The 27,201-nt window shown below is 41.8% G+C and overlaps 2 protein-coding genes across 9 annotated transcripts in view; one reads left to right on the top strand and one right to left on the bottom strand.

Annotated features, from left to right (window-relative positions):
* ABL2 (ABL proto-oncogene 2, non-receptor tyrosine kinase) overlaps nucleotides 1-23,292 on the top strand; it is a 103,213-nt gene extending 79,921 nt beyond the window's left edge. For 3 of the 6 annotated variants that reach the window (XM_046680669.1, XM_046680671.1, XM_046680670.1), the window contains 11 exons: nucleotides 1,070-1,240; nucleotides 5,019-5,314; nucleotides 7,771-8,043; nucleotides 9,362-9,446; nucleotides 10,658-10,835; nucleotides 11,440-11,624; nucleotides 12,607-12,759; nucleotides 13,708-13,797; nucleotides 17,056-17,229; nucleotides 17,764-17,997; nucleotides 18,307-23,292. In XM_046680669.1, the coding sequence (XP_046536625.1) occupies nucleotides 1,070-1,240; nucleotides 5,019-5,314; nucleotides 7,771-8,043; nucleotides 9,362-9,446; nucleotides 10,658-10,835; nucleotides 11,440-11,624; nucleotides 12,607-12,759; nucleotides 13,708-13,797; nucleotides 17,056-17,229; nucleotides 17,764-17,997; nucleotides 18,307-19,484 (3,017 nt within the window). In that variant the 3' untranslated portion in view covers nucleotides 19,485-23,292. Of the gene's footprint in view, nucleotides 1-1,069; nucleotides 1,241-5,018; nucleotides 5,315-7,770; nucleotides 8,044-9,361; nucleotides 9,447-10,657; nucleotides 10,836-11,439; nucleotides 11,625-12,606; nucleotides 12,760-13,707; nucleotides 13,798-17,055; nucleotides 17,230-17,763 lie in introns of all 6 variants that reach the window. The other 3 variants (XM_046680666.1, XM_046680667.1, XM_046680668.1) reach the window with 1 other exon arrangement.
* Nucleotides 2,314-27,201, bottom strand: part of TOR3A (torsin family 3 member A) — a 41,276-nt gene continuing 16,388 nt past the window's right edge. The window contains exons 7-8 of one of the 3 annotated variants that reach the window (XM_046680675.1): nucleotides 11,400-11,461; nucleotides 4,165-4,280 (exon numbers count right to left, since the gene is read on the bottom strand). Coding sequence is in view for 1 of the 3 variants with exons in the window: in XM_046680677.1 (XP_046536633.1) it covers nucleotides 3,923-4,280 (358 nt within the window). In the remaining 2 variants the exon portion in view is untranslated. Of the gene's footprint in view, nucleotides 4,281-11,399; nucleotides 11,462-27,201 lie in introns of all 3 variants that reach the window. The other 2 variants (XM_046680677.1, XM_046680676.1) reach the window with 2 other exon arrangements.

The raw sequence follows: 27,201 nt of genomic DNA, 5'->3' as shown, positions 1-27,201 counted from the left end.
ACTTAGGAACACGTAAAGCCTTGAGGAAGAAACCAGATCTCAGAAGGCTTCAACCGTTACACTTGGTAGAAACTCAGTAAATGTCCATTGTTGGGGATATATTCTAGAGCCTTCGATTAAGGTATTTAAAAATGTACCACCTAGGAAAAGAAAATAGGATAAACATTTTTTCATTAAAACAGTTCACAATTGCAAGCTATTATAGACAGTGCATGGTAACGCAAAGGTAATTTGGAATGCCAAGAATATTTTGTATTAAAACATTTTGCTGTTGTTTTAACAGATATTTTTGGATGTTCTAGAAGCACTATTTCTATACTTTTTCTATATGTAATTGGAGGATCTGGATTTATGCAATATATACATATTTGTTAAAATCTCTGTTATCTTTTCCACAATTTGTCTTATATGGAGAGAGTAAGGGAAGAAGGGTAGTTTGGGAGGACTTGGAATACATAACTGTTCCTTCTTAAAACAACCACCACCACCAAAACAAAATAACCGTTATGTTTTATAAAACAAATTGCCTTTTTTTTGTTTTTTGTTTTTTGTTTTTTTGCTGAGGAAGATTTAATCTGAGCTAACATCTCTGCCAATCTTCCTCTCTTTTTCAGTATGTGTGCCACCAGCACAGCATGGCTACTAACAGAGTGGTATAGGTCTGCGCCTGGGAGCGGAACCCAGACCACCAAAGTGGGAGTACGCTGAACTTAACCACTAGGCCACCAGGGCTGGTCCCGATTTGCCATTTCTTTTTGAGATTTTTTTTTCATTTTGAGAAAACTGTGCTTTTCCTATTCATTTATTTCTGATTTTGGTGAGTGCATAGAAGTCATGGCTGAATGCTTATTTTGTGTTCTTTATCTTGCTGTATTTTCAACAAGGAGACTTCTCTCATGCTTAGGAGACAGTGCCATTTGCTCATTCTTCTCCACAGCTGTACAGCTTTGATCCACCCTGCAGCCGTCAGTATATGTCAGCAGCTAACACACTGTGTATGTACTGAATTCAAGTAAATTTCCAACTGTTATACTTACTGTGAATTCCTTTCTCTTTTCCTGTCTCTCAGAAGCCTTGCACCGCCCCTATGGGTGTGATGTTGAGCCCCAGGCACTGAATGAAGCCATCAGGTGGAGTTCCAAGGAGAACTTGCTGGGAGCCACTGAGAGTGACCCTAATCTTTTTGTTGCACTTTATGATTTTGTAGCAAGTGGTGATAACACGCTCAGCATCACTAAAGGTGAGCTTCTGTGTAACGCCCTCTCACTTTTCAGTTTTCATTAGTGGTTAAGAAGTAAAGGTGTCTGTTCTAGATTCTGCCTCTGACTAACATTAGCTGGGTAATTTGGGCCCAAATACTTCTGGTTCATTGTCCTTTTTCTTTTTTTAACCTGTGTATGGGATAATGCCACTTTGTCTACTTTATAGGGTTCATTAAGGATAAAATGAGATAAAGTACTTTAGAAAAAACACCACACAATAGATAGATAAAGTTGCCTCATTCTCAGAATTCTGTATTGTATGTAATATGCCAGCATTCGTCTGCCACAGAAGTCAGGTTTACTGTCCATCTCTGCTCATTGAACTGTGGCTAACTGAGTCACGTTGCCAGACTCCACTGCTACTCAAAGTGGTGTGCGTGGACTGCCTGGGAACTGTTCGTTACCACTCTGAAATGAGATGGAGAACTTGCACCCCAAATGTAAACCAACTACATCACTAAGTACACTATTTATTATTTAGTTCAATGGACGTCTTTTTTTTTTGGAGCAAGACTTTCCAGCATGTAGAAAACAGTCCAGTGATTCACGTTCTGGTGTGAGCTTCTTATCTTGTTGTGGACCTGCTTTGGGCAGCACTAACCTAGACAACTTACGTCTCATTTGTGTTTCTAAGGATTAGTGAAAGGAATAGTAGTAGGAAGGGTTTCTTTGTAGTAATACTCTTGAGAGTAGTAGTTTATTTCAGTAGTAAATTCTTATAAAAGGAAACACTAAGAACATGACCAAGGAAAATCATCCATTATTGGTTTTTTGAACAAGGACAGGAAATGTGGGACTTTTATGAGAAAGAAGTAGGGCTATGGGATATGCTCATTGTGTACATGAATTGGATTGCTCATCTGCCTAAACTTGTTCTTTTTTTTTTAAGATTGGCACCTGAGCTAACATCTGTTGCCTGTCTCCTTTTTTTCTTCTCCGTCTTCTCCCCAGTACATAGTTGTATGTTCTAGTTGTAAGTCCTTCTAGTCGTGGCATGTGGGACGCTGCCTCAGCATGGCCTGATGAGCGGTGCCATGTCTGCGCCCAGAATCCGAACTGGCGAAACCCCAGGCCACTGAAGTGGAGTGCACGAACCCAACTACTCGGCCACAGGCCTGGCCCCTGCCTAAGTTTGTTCTTATCTTTTGAACCTATGAAAACCTCCTACTGTGAAAAATTTTTTTCAGGATAATTTTTAGCTAAATGAGATTGTAACTTTATTTGTGAAACATGCCTTTTATTTGTGAAGTTCAGAATGAGGTGTTAAATGGGAGTGGGTATACCAAATAAGAAGACAGTCCTCCCCTCCAGGAATGTTACCCTTAAATAAAATTTTTATGAACATCTTTTTTTAAAATTCAGCCAGATTCATCAAAAGCAGAAATCCTTAAAACTGAGTTCCTCAAACTGAGGTTGAGCTATGTGCCAGAGTGGGCATAATGGTGCGTGTGCATGTGCCAGGAGGTTTCAAAGGCACAGGGAAGGTGAAGTGCATTGTCTCCTAGCGTCAGTTCACGTGAAGATTTTGGGTAGCTCTCCGGGCAGGAGATGGTGATGATGTTTGTGTGTGTGGAGGTGTGTGTTTATGCATTGGGAGGAAAACTTTACACAAAGGTTTAGGATAAAACAAAGGACTGCAGAGAAATTTTATATTGTGCCATAATCTCTTTGAGCTACAACACACTCTTTTATCTTTACTGACACTTCAGGGGAGAAGTTTATGAAGCAATGACTCAGAAGGTTCTTTCTTAGATATGACTTTCATGTCACTATTTTCCAAGATAGCTCAGTCACCAAGGCAACATTGATAGAGAACGTCTGTTGGTTCCTCACTTAGTAGTTGTGGCAACCACGAGTGTGCAGCTCCAGGGGATTCCCTTTATTTTATGGCCAACAGTGATTGCCCCTCAAACCCATGAACTGCTAGATTTTTATATCAGCTTCTTATTAATATAAAATATGCTACTGAAGCTGCTTTATTATTTTTAAAGGCAAAATATATTTTAAAGACAAAATAATACTTACTTTAATTCCTTCCTCTTTGAGGATGATATTTTGCTTGAATTAAAAGCCAAATTTCTCCCAGGATTCCTTTGTAAATAGGGCCACTGTTTATATCCTACTAGTCATACCCCTGTCAATTTCTGTGGCACTCAAATCTCCTCCTAACTGGCAAAAAGAGAGGAAAACAAACAAAAACCTAGAGTGTTTGTATCCAAATTATGATGACCTGCCATTACCAGTTCTTTGTAAGGAAGCAACAATAATATGCTTAGTAAGGTGCCAGTCTTTACTTCAGGTTCTCATGGAGTAATAGAGAAAAGCTACAGAGCAATACGTTTTATTTAGTTTTTCTAGTAGCACTAAGATTTTTTTCCTGAAAATATGGTTCGGGAGTATTTATCTGTGCATTTGTGCATTTCCACCAGCACATCACACACACTCCTATGTATCTACCTGTACGTGTGTATATTTTATATACATATATGTGTATGTATGTGTGACTACATACTCTTGAGTTTGTTCTCATTGAATGTCTCGCATCCAGGTGTCTCAGGTGAGATAGTAGGGGCTAATAGAAAGTTATCCTATGGTAAACATTTCTGTAGGCCACTGAAAAAAGTTAGATGGCTGTCAGAACAATGATTTTGAGTTTTTCCTCAATACCCTTTGCCTGATAACTGCTGGGCTGTGTGCTTTCGATTGATTTGGCTTTCTTCCACTTTTTGACACTGAGAAGTGGATGTGAACTCTATAGGAAGGCTTGCGTCTCTCAGAGATAACGGGCTTAAGTCCAAATAAGGATTCTTTAGATTATCAGTTATTACTACTGATACCACTTTCACCTTCCCTGTTTTGTCTGTGCTGCAAATATATGGGTAAGATGTATGTTGAGGGAGTCTAGAGTTGATATTCACAACTTTAATAGAGAAATCAAGGACATGGAAGTTGATAGCAAAGATACTCTGAGTAACTTGAATCTTGGGTTCCATCTTCAGACTCAGCTTCCCTTCCCACCTGCCAATTGTAGAGGAATAGAAAGAAGTGGTTAATTCTTCATGGGGAATGGGAGGGAAATAGGGAAACTATAACTGTTTTAAAACTTGAGTCCTGGTAAAGATTGTGCTTTGGGAGTTCTCATTGCCCATCTGCCCACCTCCTGAACAATTATCTTTATGAAAACATTGGTGAAAGCTCTGTGGTCTGTTCTTTGGTGTTTTTTTATTTTTTTACATTGATGGTTTTGTTGCCTTGGTGCCAACTTAAATTTAGAAGTAACTGTGTTTCACATGTCTTATGCCTAATCCTTGGTTCTGGTTAACATTGAGCCATGTGTGAGATACATTCCTTGACAAACTGTTTTGAGGAAGAAAATAAGTTTTATTTATTTATTTTTGAAGGGTGAGACTATGTCATTTTCCAGCCATTTGAGTAACCTTTCTATCTTTGTATGCCACCTTACTACCACACATGGAGTTTCCTAAGGCATTTTTTAGTTGATATAAAAACCTTTAAAAACTTATAGTGAATACCAGAAGGCCATTTCTAACTACGCTTTTGTTTAAGTTACAAGCTAAAGAGATTAATCAGGATATGATGAGCAGCCAAGTTTGTTTTCATTATTTTAAAAAATTTTGTTGGCATAAAAGTCCCCGATTCGTTTTTCAGTGAGTTTTAAATTTGACAGTAGACTGCTTCTGTTTGAGATGAAGTCTTAACATCTTTTCTCTCATTCTATGATGACCTCATGGCTAGGTGAAAAGCTACGAGTCCTTGGTTACAACCAGAATGGTGAGTGGAGTGAAGTTCGCTCTAAGAATGGCCAAGGTTGGGTGCCAAGCAACTACATCACCCCAGTGAACAGCTTGGAAAAACATTCCTGGTACCACGGACCTGTGTCGCGCAGTGCAGCGGAGTATCTGCTCAGCAGTCTAATCAATGGCAGTTTCCTGGTGCGAGAAAGTGAGAGCAGCCCTGGGCAGCTGTCGATCTCGCTCAGGTATGAGGGGCGTGTGTATCACTACAGGATCAATACCACCACAGATGGCAAGGTAAGACTGGCTGGCAACCCCCTCTAGATGTGGGCTGGCTGCTCTTTAGAACCAATACTCAGAATGACTAAAGAAAATTGTTTTTTGTATAACATGAAATAAAATAATCACTGACGTGAGTTTGGGCTCTTTGGCATGTAAGAGCTTGCTCTTTTCAAAAGAATATGGTCATGGAAATTAAAAACAGTATTAATAGTTTAATGATGAGCTAGATTTGAAGGTGAAGAATGAAGGAACTGCTGTATATGTTAGCTGTTCCAATCATCATCAGTATACAAATATACGCATATACATCCAATACATTGTACAGAATTTATAAATTAAACCTTATATCTTTGAAAATTGTAATACTCTCTATCAGAAAGTCTACAGAGTAAGAATTTAGGCTTCTGAGACCAGTGTTGATCATTAATGTATATTAATATAAATAGATCAACAGTCGTTTAGCAATTTACGTGTTCGAAGACCAACTATTTTAGAATGGTTGTGTTAGAATGGAACTGTTTTACTTTATAAACTGAAAAGCATAGGTTTCTATCAGTTATTCTATTGAACAGTAAGTTTAGATTGAATCGTTTCTTCCATTCTTTCCTTCTGTGTGATATGCACAGTAGGGGGTAAGCACAGGCTTTGGAGCAAGCAGACCTGGTTTGCTATGTAACTCCGCCATTTATTTATTAACTTTGTGACCTTAAGTAAGCCTCAGTTTCCCATCCCACTTTATTGGATTATTGTGAGGATTAAATGAAATAATTTCTGTAAAATATGATGGCTGATGCAAAGTAGAAAATAAGTAAACTATTAATTCTCTTTCTCTTTTGCACCACCTTACAGACATACTGTCTCTTGATGAAACCGAATAGAATCAGATAAGTGATAATGTAAGAGAGACCCAGGAGCTCTACTTCTGGTTATATACCCAACAGAAATGAGTGCCTGTGTGTACAGAAGACATGTACAGGAATGTTCCTAGTGGCACTATTTGTAATAGCTCATAACTAGAAACGCTCAGCTGTCTAACAGTTGAATGAATTAATAAATTATGGTATAGTCATAAAATGGAATCTCTTACAACAACAGAAATGAACATGATACTGCCACAGACACTATTGGGAAAAACAGGCCTGCCAGCTGCTGCTTTTGCAAATTTATTGGAATACAGCCACACCTACTTGTTTATTATGTATTGTGTATGGCTCTTTCTCATTATTAACGGCAGATTTGAGTAGTTGTGACAGAGACACTATGGCCACAAGCTGGAAATATTTGCTGTCTGGCCCTTATAGAGGTTTGCTGATGCCTGTCCTAAGTGACTCTCACGCACGTGGCGGAAAGGATTAGTGATTGCTAGGGGGTGGGGATGAGGGCAGTGGGAATGACTGCTAATGGGTCTGGGGTTTCTTCATGGGGTGATGAAAATGTACTGGAGTAGATGTGATGGTTGGACAACCTTGTGAATATACTAAAACTGCTGAATTGTACGCTTGAAAATAGTGACTTTTATGGTCTGTGAATTATATCACAATAAAAAAAGTTGAGTGAAAGAAAGCAGACACAAAAAACTACATATTGTATGATTCCATTTACATACGGTTCAGAAGCAGGCAAAGCTAATCTAAGGTGTTAGAAGTCAGCAGAGTGGTTACCTCTGCAGGAGTAAGAAGCTGGGAGGGCACGCGGGGGCTTCCAGGGTGCTGGTGATGTTTTGATTCTTGGTGTGGGAGATGTTTACATGGGTGAGTCCACTTTGTAAAAATCATCAGTTCTCCATTTATTAATTGTATAATTTTCTGTATACAGTAAAAGTTTCTTTTTTAAAAACTAAAACAAGCTCCCTTGGGAGATAAGGCCTGAAAACTGCTGTCTTACTTTTTACACTTCTTGCTTATCACAAATTAACTATTTTATTAATAACTCTCTCAAATAAAATTGTAGCTTTTTAAAAAATGGTGTAGACACTCAAAAGCACAATTAAATAAAAATTATAAGATACTTGAGTACCCTCTCCCTACCAAAAAAATCAAAATGGGTGGTTTTCAAATTACGTCTGCAAGATTCTGAGGTGGTATTTCATCAGCTTTTACAGGAGGCCAAGTCCCCTCGTCCCTGCTTTCATCAGAGCATCTCTTTCAGTATCTGTCTTATATCTTTGGGTTCCGCAGTCTTGTTGCTTAAAAATATTTGAGGACCAGTGATCTTGATGACCCAGAGAGATAGCTTGGAAGCTTTTTTCCTGAGACTACAGCTAATTTAGGCAGCAGAGGAAGAGTGGTTTGAAGAAGATGAAACTGAAGTTCTGTGTTTTCCCTTGCCATCATCGTTTCATTCTTTCACTTCCCTCAATAAGATAACCTCCTATCTTCAGATCTTCAGACCGGTGAAATAATGGGCTTTAAAAAAAAAATTTCTGACCTTTTTTCCAGTTGGTTTAGTTTCTCTCCTGCTTTTCTTACCAGGTGTATGTAACTGCTGAGAGCCGCTTTAGCACCTTGGCAGAGCTCGTTCACCACCACTCCACTGTGGCTGATGGGCTGGTGACAACACTGCACTACCCAGCCCCGAAGTGTAATAAGCCGACAGTCTACGGTGTGTCCCCCATCCATGACAAATGGGAAATGGAGCGAACGGATATTACCATGAAGCACAAACTTGGGGGTGGTCAGTATGGAGAGGTTTACGTTGGCGTCTGGAAGAAATATAGCCTTACGGTTGCTGTGAAAACACTAAAGGTGAGTTGCTGAGAATTACAGTTTTCAGCCATCTTTTTCTTTTGTGCTGAAACACTTGGAAATATCAGTGTGCCCTTGTTTGACTTTGAAACACTTTCCACCCCCTGGTGCCAAGCACATCAGAGAATTGTGATGATTAACCCGGTGCCATTGCTGACAGGGCAGGGGCAGATGATTCATTGCAAGGCGGTGAGACCCACGTGTGGGGAGGGTTTGTCTCTGGAGGCTGTTGACGCAGATCTTAGTGGGAGGTTAGAAGCAAAGTATGTTGTAAAAGCACAACAAGCCATTTTGCTTCCTCAGAACGACCCCTGCTGGACAGAATTCTTCATGTGCTGTTCGAGAATCATGGGTGCTCTCTTGTTCTGTCCTTTATCTCCCTGCCTCTTGCTCCTCCCATCTCCATGAGATTAGATCACTTCTTGTTCTTAATATTCACAGAAATCTCTACTTTAAGGCTCCTGGTTTCGGATTACAAGGTTGTCACCATTCCATTTTCTGAAAGATTCTCCCAAATGCCTCAGTAGCTCTGGGATATCACTCATAACGGCTGCTCCTCAGCTATGAGTAGTAGCTTTTTTTAGCAAGCATTTATTAAGCATGTTCTGAGTGTGAAACACTAGGCAAGACCTTGCAAGCATGCTTGCTCCTCAAGGAATTTCTAAGGAAGACAAACCTGTAAACAGCAAACTGTTCTGTCTCCTCTTTGAAAGGCCGAGATATCTAGGGAAGTAAACTCTCAGAGAACTGAGTTACCCATCCAAGTTCTCCCGTGTTTCAATTGTGATAGGACATGATTGCTGAATTTTGCACACCCTGCTAATTTTTACTCCAGTTTCAAATATGAGATAAATTCAAGGACATTTTTCTTTCTTTTTTTTCTTTTTTTGAGGAAGATTAGCCCTGAGCTAACATCTGCTGCCAATCCTCCTCTTTTTGCTGAGGAAGACTGGCCCTGAGCTAATATCCGTCCCCATCTTCCTCTACTTTATATGTGGGATGCCTACCACAGCATGGCATGACAAGTGGTGCCATGTCTGCACCTGGGATCTGAACCAGCAAACCCCTGGTAGCCAAAGTGGAATGTGTGAACTTAACCTCTGCACCACCAGGCTGGCCCCCAGGACATTTTTCTTTCTTAATCAGGCTTCTGTAAAGCATACCAGGTTCTGATAAAATTTCTTGAAGTAGTATGCTAAAATATTCAAAAGATAGCCCCTTTTAAAGCTGAAGTGTTAGGATTGTGAGTTGACTCCACTGATTAAGGTGGGAATTTGTCCCTCTCCTCTTTTTCTTTCCTATCTTTCCTCCTTTCCAGGAAGATACCATGGAGGTAGAGGAGTTCCTGAAAGAAGCTGCAGTGATGAAGGAAATCAAGCATCCTAATCTGGTGCAACTGTTAGGTGAGGAAGTTTGCCTGGACTGTGGGTTTCCTCAAAGGTGCTTGTCCCTCGGCCCCCTGTTACCTCCACGTCCTCCTTTTGAGTCACCGTGGGGGAAGCTCCAAGTGCGAATCTACTTCAACCAGTGGTTGTCACTTTAATCAGCAGGCTCTGTGTTTAAAAATTGCCCAAGAAACAGTGGCCTGGATTGATTGCCTCAGATTGAAAGTTCAGAATCATTCAAAATGATACCAAACCAAAAACTCTCACAAAGTATTTTTGCAAAATAAAGAGGTGTTAAACAAAAGACTGTTGAAAAGAAGCAGATTAAAAATTGTGACCACACTCATCAGTTTACCTTTGCAACAAAGCGCTGTGCTGTGATAGATGGCTTCTCACCTGTTCTGGTCACAAAGAAACCTGTGACTGAACCCCGTGCTCTTTTTAAAATAGGGCTGGTTTCTTTGGGTGTTCAAATTGAACCAAACCATCCCAAAGGAAGTAATTTCTTGTTGGTTCTTGAGAAGGAATCTCCCATGTGTTAGTGAAATTTTTGACTATGGAAACACTTACAACCTTTTTACAAAGCATTATTACAGACTGGGCTGACATAGTCGTCAACATATGCACAATTGCTGTTACTTTTGGATAAGCATCGTTAGCATGCAGTTGAGGATGGGAATCAAGGCATGAACAGAACTCTAGAAATTTTGGTCTTCCTGACCCTTTATGGAATTAATACAAGTAACCCTACAAGTCCAAACGGGCAAATGCTCAAATGCCTATGAATTTACAGAGAATGATAGAATGGAAGCAGAGACTCCCTTATCAACCAACTTCTTAACTTTGCTGTGTTATTTTCAGAGAATGTGATGTCAAGAAGGGAAAGGATTACTCCTGAACTAGATTTTTTTTTTTTTAAAGATTTTATTTTTTTCCTTTTTCTCCCCAAAGCCCCCAGGTACATGGTTGTATATTCTTCGTTGTGGGTCCTTCTAGCTGTGGCATGTGGGGCGCTGCCTCAGCGTGGTTTGATGAGCAGTGCCATGTCCGTGCCCAGGATTCGAACCAATGAAACACGTGGCCACCAGCAGCAGAGCGCGCGAACTTAACCACTCAGTCACGGGGCCAGCCCCTAAACTAGATTTTTAAAATTGTCAGTTATTCTTCCCAAAGTAGTTTGGAGTGTTTGAATATGTACTAGTAAAATAAGCTCTATTTCGAACTATCAGGTGTGTGTACTTTGGAGCCACCATTTTACATCGTGACTGAATACATGCCATATGGAAACTTGCTTGATTATCTCCGAGAATGCAACCGAGAAGAGGTGACTGCAGTTGTACTGCTCTACATGGCCACGCAGATCTCCTCTGCCATGGAGTACTTAGAGAAGAAGAATTTCATCCATAGGTGTGTAAAACCTGATTATTGCCTATGATTTACCATGAGGCTACCTTGCTTGATATGCAAGTAAAGGGAAGAATGTGACAGCCTTTCCAGTAATTTTTCAGATGATTCAGAAAGTTTTCTCCTTCACAGGGCCCATTATAATGTCATTTCCAACTTATGAACCTATTGTACTCTGATTAAAGTATTAAGGAAGAGTCTTTGCTCCTCTCAAAACAGAAAGCTCTTTATTTTGCCCAGGACTATATCCAAGATCCTTTTGCTCCATCTAGTGGCTTAACTTTAAAAATAGCTTTCTGGGTTAGTAAAGAACGTAAAGCCTTGTACAAAAGTGTCTGTTGCTCACCTCTGCAACCTAGTCCAGTGTACTTATAAATAGGAACCCATTTCTGGAGCCTGCTTTATTTTGACATCACATAACTGCCTCTACAAATGATGTATAATTAGTGGCTTTCTACTATGTTAGTGATTATCATAAAATACTACTATATCTGTCAGCCCTTACTTATCAACTCTGCTTATAGCACAAAGAACTGAGAATAGAGCATTCATGACCATTTTCCTCACCTGTATGAGTGGAATCACATTAGCGTTCTCTGTCCCACAGAGATCTTGCAGCTCGTAATTGCCTGGTGGGAGAAAACCATGTGGTGAAAGTGGCTGACTTTGGCTTAAGTAGATTGATGACTGGAGACACTTACACTGCTCATGCTGGAGCCAAATTTCCTATTAAATGGACAGCACCAGAGAGTCTTGCCTACAATACCTTCTCCATTAAATCTGACGTCTGGGGTAAGGTTGGAAGGGACTTTTTTCTGTTTGTGTCATTTTATTTTCTTTATAAATGCCCTTAATGCTTTAGAGCTTCTCTTTAAATGGTCATTATCCTCTGCCTTTACCCCATCCTTCTTCAGTCATTCAGCAAGCACTTTTTAAATACCTACTATTTGCCAAGCATTGTGTTAAGCACTTAGCGCAGAAAGAAGTGTAAAGAAGAAAGTAAAAAAAAAAAAAAAAGTCCCTGCCTGGAAAGAGCTCACTGTCTAGATCTCCTTTTGCGTTGGAGTTCTAATGATGCTTTCTCTGTAAAGCTTGCTTTTTCCACAGTCGGTTTTATTGCTCATTTCCAGAGCACTGTGACACAGAGTAGCACCCTCTCCAGGGAAGGCACGATGCAGTTTCATCTTGAATTTGTCCTTGTAACGGATCTTGTTTCTACTGCCCCGAAAAGCAATGTGATTTAGTAGAGGCTTGCACAAGTCTGGAAATTTGGATTGTGGGCCAATAGAAATAGTTGTAGGATTTAAGTCACTTTTTACTGGAAATCTCAAATTCAGAAATAACCTGTGACAAAATCAAGCAAATTCTTTTTTCTCGTGTGGCTTTCATCTGGTTTTAAATGAGTCCATTTTTATATTACTTCTCTAATGTTAGGTAACTTAAAAAATGTGAAACTCATTAAATAGACCATAGATTAGTTTAAGAATAGTTTGATTATGCTGCAGACCTCTTATATGATCATAATTTATTCTCCCTCATTGTAGCAAAGGAAATCTAAATAAAAATTGGGAAATTTAAAGACAATCATCTTGAGGTTATACCTGAAGTGTTGCTGGGGCTGATATCTTAGAAGGACAAGTCATGCTGTAAAAATTAGAAGAATATACTAATGTTGTAACAGTTACCAAAAATTTGAAAGAGAAGTTACCTAATAGTATAAAATAAATCAGAGAAGAAACATTCTCTCTCTTTTTTTTTTTTATCCCTTATGCAGCTTTTGGGGTACTTTTGTGGGAAATTGCTACATATGGAATGTCACCATATCCAGGTATTGACCTATCTCAGGTCTACGATCTACTGGAAAAAGGATATCGAATGGAACAGCCTGAAGGGTGCCCCCCTAAGGTTTATGAACTTATGAGAGCATGTGAGTATTTTTGGTTAATTTGATTTTGAAGGTCTAAGTCAGCAATTCAGGATGATTAACAAAATTGGAAACATTTTTCCTCTCAATGTGGTTAGATTGAATCCACCTTGATGACATAGTAAGAGCTGGTCATTGATCAGCCAGTTGGCATGTTGTCTTCTGTCCTAGTGAGTCTTACTGGAATCTTAATATTTGTCCATGGCCCAAATATTGACTCAGTTTCTCAAAAGCATTTGCATACTTAATGGGATAATAAGAAGTTGGGTTTATTAATATGAATTATTAATAACTATTAATAAGAATGATTAATAAGAAATTGGGATAATAAGAGAGGTGGAGGGCTGCTTTCAGCTAGATGAAAATGATTGCTAAAGACTATGGAAAATACATGAAAGCAACCTCTGTGATGAATAAACAAAAGCGTCTTGCTTGTTGAGGATGAGAAAGTAGGAAAGTGAGTAGTGAATTAAATTGCAGTTGTGTTAGAGAATAAGTCGTCTTGTTTTCTCGTTGAGCGTTGGCATTGCCTACTGCCCTGTCTTTGTCAAATGTGAACTCTAAGCTCCTTCTTTCTGATATCCTGTTATATTTCTGAATATGTACAGCTGATTATTTATAAGTTTAGAGTGAGTTTGAAGACGGATTTTACTTCCTTTATTTATCCAGTGCAAGAAAACTTGCCGTTTTCTAAACCATCTCCCTGCCCCACCTCGTTCCTGTAGTAGAAGGAATAGGAGCTGAGGCTCCATAGAAGGACCAGCCCCAGGAAGTGGGTTCATCACGCCTCTGAGTCTGGAACTGAGAAGCAGCTCACTCACTGTCGTGATTAGGCTGTGACTCTGCTTTAGTGAGCACACAGCGTGATGCCTGGAACTCACTGTGAGCTGTGCCACTGAGTATTGAATTCCTGCAAGGAGCTTTTTAATATTTCCTTCTTTTGTTACATAGGCTGGAAGTGGAGCCCTGCTGACAGGCCCTCTTTTGCTGAAACACATCAAGCTTTTGAAACCATGTTCCATGACTCCAGCATTTCTGAAGGTGAAAATCTGGTGATTTACTGTTGGTGACTAGTTCTGGGTGGTGGTGGTGGTACTAACATTTCAAAAATGATAGATTCTTTTTTTTTTTAAGGATTGGCACCTGGGCTAACAACTGTTGCCAATCTTTTTTTTTTTTCCTGCTTTATTTCCCAAACCACCCCCCGCCTCCCCAGCCCTGTACATAGTTGTATATCTTAGTTGTAGGTCCTTCTAGTTGTGGCATGTGGGGCGCCGCCTCAACGTGGCCTGACGAGCGGTGCCGTGTCCACGCCCAGGATCCGAACCCTGGGCCGCCGCAGTGGAGCGTGTGAACTTGACCACTAGGCCACAGAGCCGGCCCCCTAGATTCTTTTATTTGGGACTCCATTTCAGGATATTGAATTAATTCTTGGCCTTTATTATTATTGTTTTGCTTTTTTTGCTATTTTTAATGGGTCTTTCTGTCTCTTTCTTTCTTTCTTTCTTTTTTGTCCTGAGGAAGATTTGCCCTGAGCTAACATCTGTGCCAGTCTTCCTCTATTTTGTATGTGGGTCACTGCCACAGCATGGCCCCTGACGAGTGGTGTAGGTCCACACCCAGGAAGCAAACCCAGGCTGCTGAAGCGGAGCACATCAAACTTAGCAACTAGGCCATGGGGCCAGCCCCTGTTTTGTATTTTTAACACTGAAATTATATTTTAATTAGAAATTAGTTCAATCTGTTCATAAAGAGAATAAGTTAGATAGTTCTTTAAGCATCAACACTCGTGATGTAGGGAAGAGAAAAGGGAAAAATGATCTTGAAAAATTTTCCAACTCTAAACCACAGCTACAGAGGCAGAACCAAGTCATAAAAGCAATATCCAGAAATTCCATTTCTGAAAATAGATCTTAAGGAAATAATTGGGTATGAACAAAGATTTAGCTACAAGAATGTTGCATCGGAGTGTGTAGCTTATAATATTGAAAAATTAACAACTTGAATATCTAGTGAGTTTTATTATATCCATATAATTAAATATTTAAAATGATATTCTTAAATATATTCACGTGGAAAGGGGTTTAGAATGATCCTGTTAAATTAAGCTGTGAGCATTGAGAACCCTTTTCTTATCTAAAAAACAAGTATATGGACATATACAGGCAGTTTCCTACTTTTGTATATAATGCCTCTAAAAGTACCTGCAAAAGTCCACCAATAAACTTACCTGTTATAAAGAGGCAGAGAGACTGTTCCTAGAGAGCTAAAAACACAGAATTCTTACTTACACTTGCCTATTAGACACTTGGATATAGTTCCAGAATTTTATACATATTTTTCAGATGTTTCCTTTCCTTCGTAATTGAACACAGAGCTTACTGCTTAAGTTCAAGTTTAAAAATATTAGAAGAGAAAATCAGGCAAGTTGATTTGTGTCTGCTTCCCTTAGTGATTTGTCAAGTCTAGGTAAGAAGAAAGAGAAAAGTACAACACTAAGTTTAATGAAAAGTATTTCCTTCCAAGTCATTTGATGTATGCACCTTCTGCAGGTTGGGAGGGCGCAGCTGGCCCTTTGGGCCCGACGGAGCAGCTGCACGTCATAGCACTCCTTTCCTCTTTATTCCTCTACGTGCTTTATTCCCTGTGGCGTCAAAGCAGTAGAAGTCATAGGCTTCATTTCTTTGGTACTTTTATGTCAACTTTTAACTTCTGTTGAATTCTTAGTTGAATATTTCTGCTTCTCTTGAAAATGTTACATCTTTTTAGAAAATCAACGCTTACCAATTTTCAAAGCTAATTTCAATTCAGAATTGCTAAACAAGAAACTTAACATTATTCAACCCACATTTTATTAAGCGTATAGTCTGTGGCAAGCTCTATAGTAGGTCTGAGGGCAAAGAGATAAGACATAGTTCCTACCTTAAAATGTGTGTTTTTTAGTCAGTTGTAAATTAAAGATACCTAACCCAAACTTTTGTAGGCAATAAGAGGAAAATGTATTGGCTCATAACCAAACCATGGAAAAGCAGGCATGGTGCTAACCTCAGGGTCAGTTGAAGCCACAGACTCAAGTAATTCAGCTCTTCCTCCTTTCCCTCTCTCTCCTTCCCACACCCACTCCCACCTAATTTCTCTTTACTTTTGCTTCTACACTGATCTCATCTTCAGAATCCTCCAAGTGGCATGGGACATAGTTGCTGGCATCCTCGAAGTCCTATCTTTATAGCTCATGTCTGTCTCCCAGTTGCTGTGTATAGCAGTGGAAGAAAGGAATCTCATTGGCATGGCTTGGGTTATGTGCCATGTACCCCCTCTTGTGGGGAGTTAATTTCTTTAAATAATTATCAAGAGAAGTTATAAAATAATTTAAAAATTTCACAATTGAATTGATCATACTGCTCTTTTGTTTGGGAATGAATAGCAAAGTATGTCTTTGCCTTGGTAAAAGCCACAAAACCCATGGCCAAGTATAGTCAGCCAAGGCTTTCTAATGGTGTGAATAAGTTTTCAGGAGCCTCATTTGCTTTATGTGCATGAAATGGAATGGATTGTATCTTCCCTCCTTTTTAGTGCCAAGTACAACCTAAAAATAAAGCTATCTGCTGACATCTTTTTGCTTCGTTCAGCCTCTGAACAAGCACTTTTTAAATGGGTGTATCCAAATGACCAATATGCATGTGAGACCATGCTCCACCTCGCTTTTCATCAGAGAAGTACAAAATGAAACAACGAGAACCCACTGCACCTACCCCTGAATGGCTTAAATTAAAATCAAACAAAAAAACTTGATAACATTGGCAAGCATGCAGAGTAACTAGAAGTTTTTTACAATGCTAGTGGGAGTGTAGATTGGTACAGCTGTTTTGGGAGACAGTTTGGTAGGACCCAACAAAGCTGAATTTACATGTTCCCTGTGACCCAGCAGATGTGCATACAATTATGAAGCAAAAGACACGTAGCAGGATGTTCCTAGCAACATATTCATAATAGCCCAAGACTGGGAACAACTTAAATATCCCTCAAGAGGAGAATGGATGAATTTTGGTATATTCACACATTTGAACAATATATAGCAATGAGGAAAAATCTGCCACATGCAACGTGGATGAAGCTACAGACATAATGCTGAGCAAAGAAAGCCAGACATAAAAGAGTACATATTCTGTGATTTCATTTATATATTTTAGTACTCTCTTCTCCAGTTTTTTCTCAGTTGTATGCCTTTTCTGAAAAGAAAAACTCCTTTGCTCTGTCATGAAATTGCTGTTTTTATCAGACCCCTTGTCTTCCTCACAGAGGTAGCTGAGGAGCTTGGGAGAGCCGCCTCGTCCTCGTCTGTTGTTCCATACTTGCCCCGATTACCTATACTTCCTTCTAAGACCCGGACGCTGAAGAAACAGATGGAGAACAAGGAGAACATCGAAGGGGCACAAGATGCCACAGAAAATTCTGCTTCCAGTTCAGCACCAGGTATGGTCCCTAGGCAGGTGGAATGAGACTGCCTTGTTTTAAGAACCATGGGGTGTGATGCTTTTATTTCCACCTCCTGCCCGTCATCCCTGGGGAAAGGATGGCTGGTGTCTGTCTTACCTGCCACTCTAGTCCTTGCTCTGCGTTGCCGGTGGTAGTAGTCCTGATCTATCTGTCCACCGTACAACCCTGCCTCCCACTCCATTTCCTCAACTCCTGATTTCCAAACAGTTACTGTTTTTACACTTTTGGCAAAAACTTCTTCATTGAGCCTTACAGATGAGGCCAAGTTGTGCTGCAGTTTTTAGAGAAAAGATGAGTGCCAAGGTAAAAACCAGCAGGTTATTTCTTCCCTTTCATACTCTGCATTGCATTTGGCACATTAATCCATTGAAATGACAATGTATTTATTAGTTTCCTCTGAGTCCTGCTAACAGCTGACATTTAAAAGATCTCTTAAATCCAGCCTTAGTCCCTCAGTGTAATGGAGTCTCTTCTTGTCTTTGACATCACTGATCGGCCCTTTCTCTTCAGGGTTCATTAGAAGTGCACAGGTCCCCAGCGGTTCCCCAGCACTGCCTCGAAAGCAGAGAGACAAGTCGCCCAGCAGCCTCTTGGAAGACGCCAAAGAGACATGCTTCACCAGGGATAGGAAGGGAGGCTTCTTCAGCTCCTTCATGAAAAAGAGAAATGCTCCCACACCCCCAAAACGCAGCAGCTCCTTCCGAGAAATGGAGAATCAGCCCCACAAGAAATATGAACTCACGGGTAACTTCTCATCTGTTGCTTCTCTACAGCATGCTGATGGGTTCTCTTTCACTCCTGCCCAGCAAGAGGCGAATCTGGTGCCACCCAAGTGCTATGGGGGGAGCTTTGCACAGAGGAATCTCTGTAATGACGACAGTGGTGGGGGTGGGGGCAGTGGCACTGCTGGGGGTGGGTGGTCTGGCATCACAGGCTTCTTTACACCACGCTTAATCAAAAAGACACTGGGCTTACGAGCGGGTAAACCCACAGCCAGTGATGACACTTCCAAGCCTTTTCCAAGGTCAAACTCTACATCTTCCATGTCCTCAGGGCTTCCAGAGCAGGATAGGATGGCAATGACCCTTCCCAGGAACTGCCAGAGGTCCAAACTCCAGCTGGAAAGAACAGTGTCCACCTCTTCTCAGCCAGAAGAGAATGTGGACAGGGCCAATGACATTCTTCCAAAAAAATCAGAGGAGGGTGCTCCAACCAGGGAGAGACCAAAAGCCAAACTTTTGCCCAGAGGAGCCACAGCTCTTCCTCTGAGAACGCCCTCTGGGGATCCAGCCATTGCAGAGAAAGACTCTCCAGGGGTGGGGGTGGCTGGAGTGGCAGCTGCCCCAAAGACCAAGGAGAGGAATGGTGGGGCACGACTTGGCATGGCTGGAGTCCCAGAGGATGGCGAGCAGACAGGCTGGTCTTCTCCAGCCAAGGCTGCGGCAGCCCTCCCCACCACTCACAACCACAAAGTGCCAGTCCTTATCTCACCCACTCTGAAGCACACTCCAGCTGACGTGCAGCTCATTGGCACAGACTCTCAGGGGAATAAATTCAAGCTCTTATCTGAGCATCAGGTCACATCCTCTGGAGACAAGGACCGACCCCGACGGGTAAAACCAAAGTGTGCCCCACCCCCACCACCAGTGATGAGACTACTGCAGAATCCGTCCATATGCTCAGACCCCACGGAAGAGCCGACTGCCCCGACTACAGGACAGCCCACGTCAGAAACACAGGAAGGAGGGAAAAAGGCGGCTCCGGGGGCAGCGCCCGTCAGTGGGAAAGCTGGGAGGCCTGTGATGCCTCCACCTCAAGTGCCTCTGCCCACATCTTCCATCTCGCCAGTGAAAATGGCCAATGGCACAGCAGGTACTAAAGTAGCTCTGAGGAAAACCAAACAGGCGGCCGAGAAAATCTCGGCAGACAAAATCAGCAAAGAGGCCCTACTAGAATGTGCTGACCTACTGTCCAGTGCAATCACGGAACCTGTGCCCAACAGCCAACTGGTGGACACTGGACACCAGCTGCTCGACTACTGCTCAGGCTACGTGGACTGCATCCCTCAAACTCGCAACAAATTTGCCTTCCGAGAGGCTGTGAGCAAACTGGAACTCAGCCTGCAGGAGCTGCAGGTGTCTTCAGCAGCTGCCGGTGTGCCCGGGGCAAACCCTGTCCTTAATAACTTATTGTCATGTGTACAGGAAATCAGTGATGTGGTACAGAGGTAGCCACTGTCAGCCTGGTGGGAAGATGCACACATTTCTGAGGGGAGATGGAAGGGACTTGTTTTCCTGTGTTCTTGTTTTCAAAAAATGAAAGACTGATACTTGAGTGTGTTTATGTGAAGTACCTCAGATCTCTGAGTTCTCACGTTTACAGGTTCATCTCAGAAATAACAAAAAGCAAAACACATAGGAGAGGGAAATGAGATGGGGGCAGGGCGGTCGTGGCCAGGATTAGAAGCTGCACTGGGACATCAGGAGACGGGTATGTCGTGCCATGAAGAACCAAATCGAGCCCGTTCTTACCTGGAATGATGGGAAGTGGTTAGACGGGGCTGCTCTTGGCAGGGCCACAGTGACCGTGCCCAGACAGTGGAGTGGCTGCGGCACTCATGCTGCACCATCGAACGGAATTGACCGGGGCTCCTGTAGGTACTAATGGTGATTATGCTCGAACTCACCTAACGAATTTGGTGGGGCAGAAGAAAGGAAAGCTGGGAACGTACCAGGGGAAGTTTTGTTTAAGGCTCTTAGAAGCAGCTGTTAGCCTTGCTTCGACAAGGTCACTGCTACAGCAAAAACTGCAGATCAGTTTGCTAGAATACAAAACTGGGAAACGTGGCCCTTCTCTATGCTCCTGTCCTGTTTTCCATTGGTGCAGGAAGTAAAGAATGCTAGGAAGTAGTCGGGGGGATTGAAAACTCCTCCTAAAATCTTACATTGATTAGCAGAAGTCAGTTCTCCCAGTCTAGTGTATTATTTCCTGATGGGCCAGGATCAGCTTTCTGCTTCTTGGTGCCTATCTGTAAACCATAGGCTTAGGGGTCTCCTTAGCGGTTCTTTGCTGCCCTTTGCTGGGCAGGCTGTCTTCTCTTATTCCTGGCAGCATTCAGGGCATTAACCAACATTGATTTTGAAAATAGTGGTCATATACAGGTTCTCACAGGAGAATCCTTTTCTGACACAGTGCCCCTGCACACTGACATACTGGCCAAGAACTTGAGCAGCTGTGTATTTCTTCATCAACTAAAACACCAAGGCGAGGGTCTCTTCTTGAAACCCAACGGCCAGGCCCAGAGGCGTGTGACTGAGAGAAGCTGGCTTGGGTCCTGATGGTTGTTGCTCTGTCCCTTCCCTCTCCCTTATCACCTGAGACCCAGTGTAGGTAGAGAGTAGGGAGAAGCATTCTCTTACTCTCTATGGATTTTAAATGAATTACCCCAAATTATTCCTGTATGCTTTTCTCCTCTCACTTATCCTTGCCCCATTGTTGTGCTTGTTTGTAAAGATCATATTGGAAATAATCTTTGATATTTATTTTGTCATTTCACCTCTGTTTTAAAAATGTGTAATTGAAGGAGCAGGTCATCACCAGAGAACACCAATTAGATCCTGGAAACCTAATGACTTAACGCTCAAATACATTTTGCCCTTGAAAAATAGGCCTTTTCCATCCCTATTCAGTTATAACTATGGAAGCTAATTAGGATTGCATGGAAATGAATCGAATTGGTAAGATATTATTAATATTCTTGATATCAGATCTCATTCCAGTTACCACTTTATTCTCTTTTTAAAGTTTTATGACCTGCCCCCCCCAGGAAGAACCCAATAGAAAAAAATAAATCCATTATTTTTTCCTCCCGAAGGAATATTAACTTAGGAAGATAGGAGTTCAGCATTGATGAACAGTGAGTTTTCTTCCTGGCTCTGTCATCGATCCACTGTCAAGCCACAGCTCCATCTCTTAATCTATTAAATGAAGGTAATGATACATGTTCTCAAGGGTGTTTTCCAAATAAGTGTATAGCTATCCCTTTGAGAGCATCTCTAGAAAGCTCTTGAGTGCAGTGTTGTTATGTTGAATGGTTTTTCATCTCTTCTTTGCTCAGTAGTAGACAATGAAATTTAGAACTGCTGAGATTGCATTAACTGGGCTAGAGTACTAGGCGGGGAAACTATGTTTTGGACAGAGTTTGGCATCTTTGACCAAGGAGGAAATTTAGTTTTCATTAAAAAGAAAGGAAAACTTGATTCTTATCATAGCTGCTCCAGAGGAGGCCCAGGCCAAGAGAAGGCTAAGAAGGGAGGAGACGGTACTGGGCACTCCTGGGGGCTGGGTGATCCCTGTCTGTCCATCACTCACAGAGGCAGCACAGGCAGCTAGTGCTCTCGTTCATCTCCTTGCAGCTGAAGGAGAAGATAGAGCTCCCTGTAACTTGCGTTAGAAACCGACAGTCCTCCTTTCTTCTTTGCCACTTCCCTGCATCATACACTTCCATAAACTTGAAATCGTTTTAGCGATTAGCCTTTTAAGGGTGGGACAGGGAAAGCTAAAACTTTAGAATATTACTATGCTGCTTTTTAAGTTTATCCCTGTCATTGTGGGATGCAAGTTGAGGGATTATAATTGACTTTCAGGGGATTTTTTTTTTTTTTTTTTTTTTTTTTTTTTTAAATCAAGGGATCTTTCCTTGAGAGCTCTGAAAATAAGCCTTGGAGGAACACTACTGAGTGTATTTCAGCTCCCTGGTCTTCTCACTGAAGAACAGTCTGGAGGGTGGGGGCTGTGTCTTACTCAGGGGCCGCACCTGGCTCTGTCTCGCCTGCGTTAGGTGCTCAGTGAGGTCATGGAGAGCTGATTTTCCTCAGCACTGTCGAATAGCCTTGGCTGTCGTGGCACACTCCATCCACGTGATGCTTGAACCGCGTAACTTCAGGAGGTGCGGGCTCAGGGCTCAGGTTAAAGAGACACTGTCAACTTACTGTAAAAGTAGAACTTAGGCTTTTCCTTTTTCTACTTGAAAAGGACCAGAGTGAAAAAAATAACCTTATGTAAATTTAAAAGTTTGAATTCAAAGCAGAGAAAACTGCTTCTAGAAGTTTAATTCTATCTAGTTTAAAAGCAAAGCAGGTAGCAGGAGCAAAAGCCCTTCTACAAGGTGTTGGAAACTTTCTAAAGTGGTTATATGTATGCAGACCTTTGGACTGCCATGGCTGAATCCTTTCATGTACAGATCTATGATTTCAGGTTAGATTTCCTACCTTAAAATGCAGTGTTTTTTGTAGAATACATCTTGATTGTACTTTACATGAAATATTTTCTTAAAAGGCTTTGTGTAAAATTAGAATGTGTATATTTTCCTACAGACTGACATTGTGATTTTCAGAGATACAGCCTTAAAAAAAATTGGCCCTAAGAAATTCATTCAGTGTTTTTTGAGATAACCTCTGTGCATTGAGGTCATTAGTGGAGACCCTTTCCCAGCTGCATTTTGGGGTTTAAATCAGAATTTTCTTACAATTCAGTTGAAAGTTGGCTAGTAAAATAGTGCCCAGTTAATAAAACATGCTGACTTTGCTAAGGCATAGCCCATATTTAAAGTCATGGGGCTTTTGAGTTTAAAGGACACGGTATGGACAGCAATTAGGAGTTCAGACTCTAAAGCCAGTCTAGAAGTTGAGGCATTTTAACCTTCCTGGGCCTTAGTTTCCTCATTGGAAAACAGGGATAATAGTAGTGACTACCTCAGGGTTGTTGTAAGGATGAAATGAGATAATGTATGTGAGCTACTTAGCTTGAGTGCCTAGCACATAATGAGCACTCCATAAGTGTCAACTACTGCTATTATTAAACTTAGTCCAGTGAGTCTTAGCCAGGGATGCACAACAAAATCTCCTGGAGTTTAAAAAAAACACAAAAAAACCATTTCCATCGGCCTCACCCCAGATCAGAATTCCCAAAAGGGTGGGGTCTTCGTGCGTTTTCCAAGAATCCCTCCAGGTGTTTCAGACAGCCGACACTGTCTGAACACTGTCAGCCGACACTGTCTGAACACTGTCACTACCGAGTCCTTTTCTTTACAGCTTAAGAAATTGGAAGAGAGGATGGTTAAGTTACCTGCCCATTATCTCAGAGCAGTTAGTTAGTGGCAGAGCCAAGGCTAGAGTTCTCGTCTCTTGACTTTCTGGTTGCGGAGTCTTTCCCCCATTCCTGCTGCCTTGTGAGACACTGCAAGAGAAGTGGCTCAGATAGACAATCAGTCTGCACGGTGCTGCACACTTTCTAAAGCACACGCTCTGACCTTAAGGGGCTTGAATGTCGAGAATGGCAACACTAGCAAAGCGGGCATTTGGTAGCGCTCAGTAATTTAAAGCGTACTATTACACACGGGGTCATTCTTTTGGACAGACCTCAGCAACACGGCAGTCCGCACTTTGTAATGAAGAAATACCAACTTGTTTTTAAAAAACCTAGTCCTACATTCCTTCTTCTTAAAAAAAAAACTTTATTCCATATCATTTTAGTGACTATGAAACAATGTATATGAAAGCACTTTGAGAAAAGTATCAAATGTAATATAACTATAAAGTATTATTAATGTCTATTTAGAAGATAAAACAGTTGATTAGATGCTGATTGACTTATAGGCTTTTACCTGTGGGGGACCTGAAAATGCAGATATATGAACAATCACCTGTGTAATTTATCACATTTATAAATATGAACCTGCTAAAGGAATATGTGCAGGTATAGTAAACATTTTGCTAAAATTGTAGCTCAATGTTGGATAACTTCAGAAAAGTAGGGACCAACTTCTGGTTTAATTATAATCTTCAAAAAGTAGGAATGTGTACTCACTCCAGAACAAAGAAGCTCTTCCAGGGACCTTGACTCAAGAGGAATGAGGCCCTCTTACCCTTGACTTATCCACTACATGTGCAGCCATTTAGGATTCTAAATATGGTGGGAGCAGACTTATTGCCTGTTGATGTTGACAGTGTCTTTTTAAACCTATGTCCTGCGTGGTTTTGTTGTTTTTTGGGGGGTGGAGGGGGAGATTGCATGGCCGTAGAACTGGTGCACTTTGGGAATTACTTTCCTAGGATTTCCTACCAGTTATAAATGAGCTTGACATTCATTGTCCATGTTTAGTTTTTTCTAAGAGTAGTAGCTGAACATAACTCACCTATTAGATTATAAAATGCTCAAGAGTAAATTGCATCGGTGGCCACTTTGGAGTTATGGCTACCCTGCCTTCTGACCTCTCCCACTTCCTTCCATTTTTGCTACTGATGTCATCGTTACTATCAGGCTCTGCCCCTACAGGAGGCACACTGGGCTGACAGGGTTGTCTGTGTTTTGTTCTTGATGATTTGGGGGTTTCATCATCTTGCTTGCATTAACTTGTACCACCTGGATTTGGGGTCTGTCTCTGTGCCCTAAGCATCTGTTATGACGAGTCTTCTTTATGTAGGTGGGTCTCTGCACGAAAGTTTCTTCTTACATGTTAATAGATTCCAGCTGTCTGTATCTCTGTCTTAGCTTCTATCCAGCCAGTAGCTCAGTTCTTTTGTGAATGCCTGCTTCAGTATGGGATATGTGGGAGCAGGAGACAGACAGAAAAAGGCAGCTCCCAGGGAGCCTTTACCTTTATGACAACGGCAGGCAAAGGCACCTGTACCTTCCATGTCACAACCCAGGGAAATTGCTGCTAGCTGCAGCCTCTGTAGGAGAGGCCTTGGGCTCATTCTAAAACTTGTCCCACTCTTAACAGTCAGGATATTTATATCCTTTGGATAGAGTTCCAGTTTTCCAACTACAGGCTTTAAAAAACCCAATGCAAGACTTGCTTTTTTTTTGACAAGTCAGTAGTGCCTGGAGTAACAATTACTGTTACAGCTCTGTTCCAGCCAGAAGGTCACTGCCGTCCCTGCCCTCCTGTGTCACCAGGGAAGCTGGGTGGCTTTCAGGCCCTTGGAGTGGGCTGCACTCTGCTGCAGAGCACCTACCCTGGTGACGGTCTGAGCTCCAGCCTGTCTTCTGTGAAGTTTACCATGGTGTCCAAAAGGAGAAGTTTGTGCTCTGGGGCTGCTGCGTGAAAAGGTGTATGTTCTACGTTGAGATAACATGTGAGCAAGGCAATAGTTCCCTCATTTCTGACTCAGTATCCCAGAGCCAAAGGACAGGAGATTAGGGAAGGCTTCACCCCGTGATCATCGGGGGGAAGAAGATCCCATGCTTGTCCCCAGGTGAGGAGGCCTAGGCAGCTCGTCTTGATTCTAGGCCGATGTGGAGTGGGAGAGGTCACTCCTGGAGGGCTGTACCCTCAAAGATGGGTTCGTGCGTCTTGCAAAGGGAAAGACTTGTCGGCTGGGTTGATGTTGCACGATTACGGAGCTAGAACTGAGCTCTGTAGAATGGAGTAGAAATGAGCTTTATGGGTGGCAGTGGCTCAGAGGCCCCCAGCAAGAGTGCCACACGTGCAACGTTCTCCCCACATGGGGTGCTGGTTTGCAGATGCTGCACCATTCTCCATCCCACTCGCTCAGCTGGGGAAGGACGCTCTAACTGGACCTTCCCGCTTCTCCTTCTTTGCTCCTATGTACAATGATAAATTTGAAATTGTTTACCTCTCCTAGAAAAATTTTATCCCTTAACCTCCCCATTGCTGCGTGCCCTGAACACAGTAGCAAGGCCCTGTTAACTCAGCCTGAGGTCACAGGTGGTGTGTGCACAGGTCTTCAGAGCTGCAGATCATCTAAGGGAAAGAATGTCTCCTTTTAGTCGAAAGGCTAGGCCCAGCATTGTCCTCAGACCACACCATGTACACACGCTCTGTGTCTGTTCTGTGAGTTCTTTGTTCTTCATGGTACTTGAAGCAGCAAGTTTCTGGGCCTGCATGTCACTCCAAGCTACTGAGCTGTCCACATGGCGTGAGGTCTCAGAGCAGTATAGTTAATTCTTTAGGACACAGTGGAGGCAAACTGTCAAATGCTAGCAGGCTATAAAAAAGGAAATACGGAGAGTTTGCATGTTTGGGACTTGCTTAGATTTGCTTCTGAGCCTCAGGATAGGAGTTTTAAATCATGTAATTAAGCACCATAAACTTTGGTTGAAGAATGGGACTTCTGGTTATAAAATTTTCACATATAAGGATACTTAATTTTCAGCTGTTATAACACAGTAATAACACAGGTATGCCAAATAAATTTATGCTTGATTGAGAAGGTATTGCAGGATCCTCTGATGCTTTAGGGTCATGAGTGGTGAATCTGAAATACTGTTTAGTACAATTCAGAGGTACCATACCATGTGTCGTGAGTGGCAAGAATGCCAAGAGACAGATGCTTCTGGTAGATGAGGACCAGATAAACCAGTCTTCCTCCATTTTGACAAGCCGTTTTTCACTGTGGCCACTGTTCTTGGGACTCCATTATGAGAGAAATTTTCTGAGATCTTGAGAAATCACCTTGATTAGGCTGATTGTCCTTCAGAGAAACTAGTATTCAGAAATTAAAAAGGACAATGAGGTACTCATCTTACAGTTCTTTAGGGCATGTGTTTGAAAACCCTCACGTCTCAGATCTAGAGGGTACACATTATGTCCACCTTATGTACATACACTGTTGTTGTGCTCACTAAGAAAGGGGAGTGAGTGAAGGAGGAGTTAATCAGATCTTTCCCTGTGGTGAATGGAGGCTGTGCCCTGGTTGGTGTGTTTGCCATGAACAGGCTGGCTGAGCTGTTAACGCATGCTCAGAACTCCATCTCCTGGGTAGACCCCACACTTTTCCTTCTTTGCAGTCTGATTCTGTAATGACTATCAGTGGAGAAACCCCAGTTTTTATGCTCGCTTGGCAAAAATAAGTTTGAATGTTTCATGGTGGTTGACAGAACTTTGTCCTAAAACATATGATTCAGATTCTTTAAAACTTGTTT

The sequence above is a fragment of the Equus quagga genome, chromosome 13, assembly GCF_021613505.1.
Source record: "Equus quagga isolate Etosha38 chromosome 13, UCLA_HA_Equagga_1.0, whole genome shotgun sequence".
Lineage (NCBI taxonomy): Eukaryota > Metazoa > Chordata > Mammalia > Perissodactyla > Equidae > Equus > Equus quagga.
Note: the sequence above shows the minus strand (reverse complement) of the source record. Positions and strands in the feature narration are given on the sequence as shown.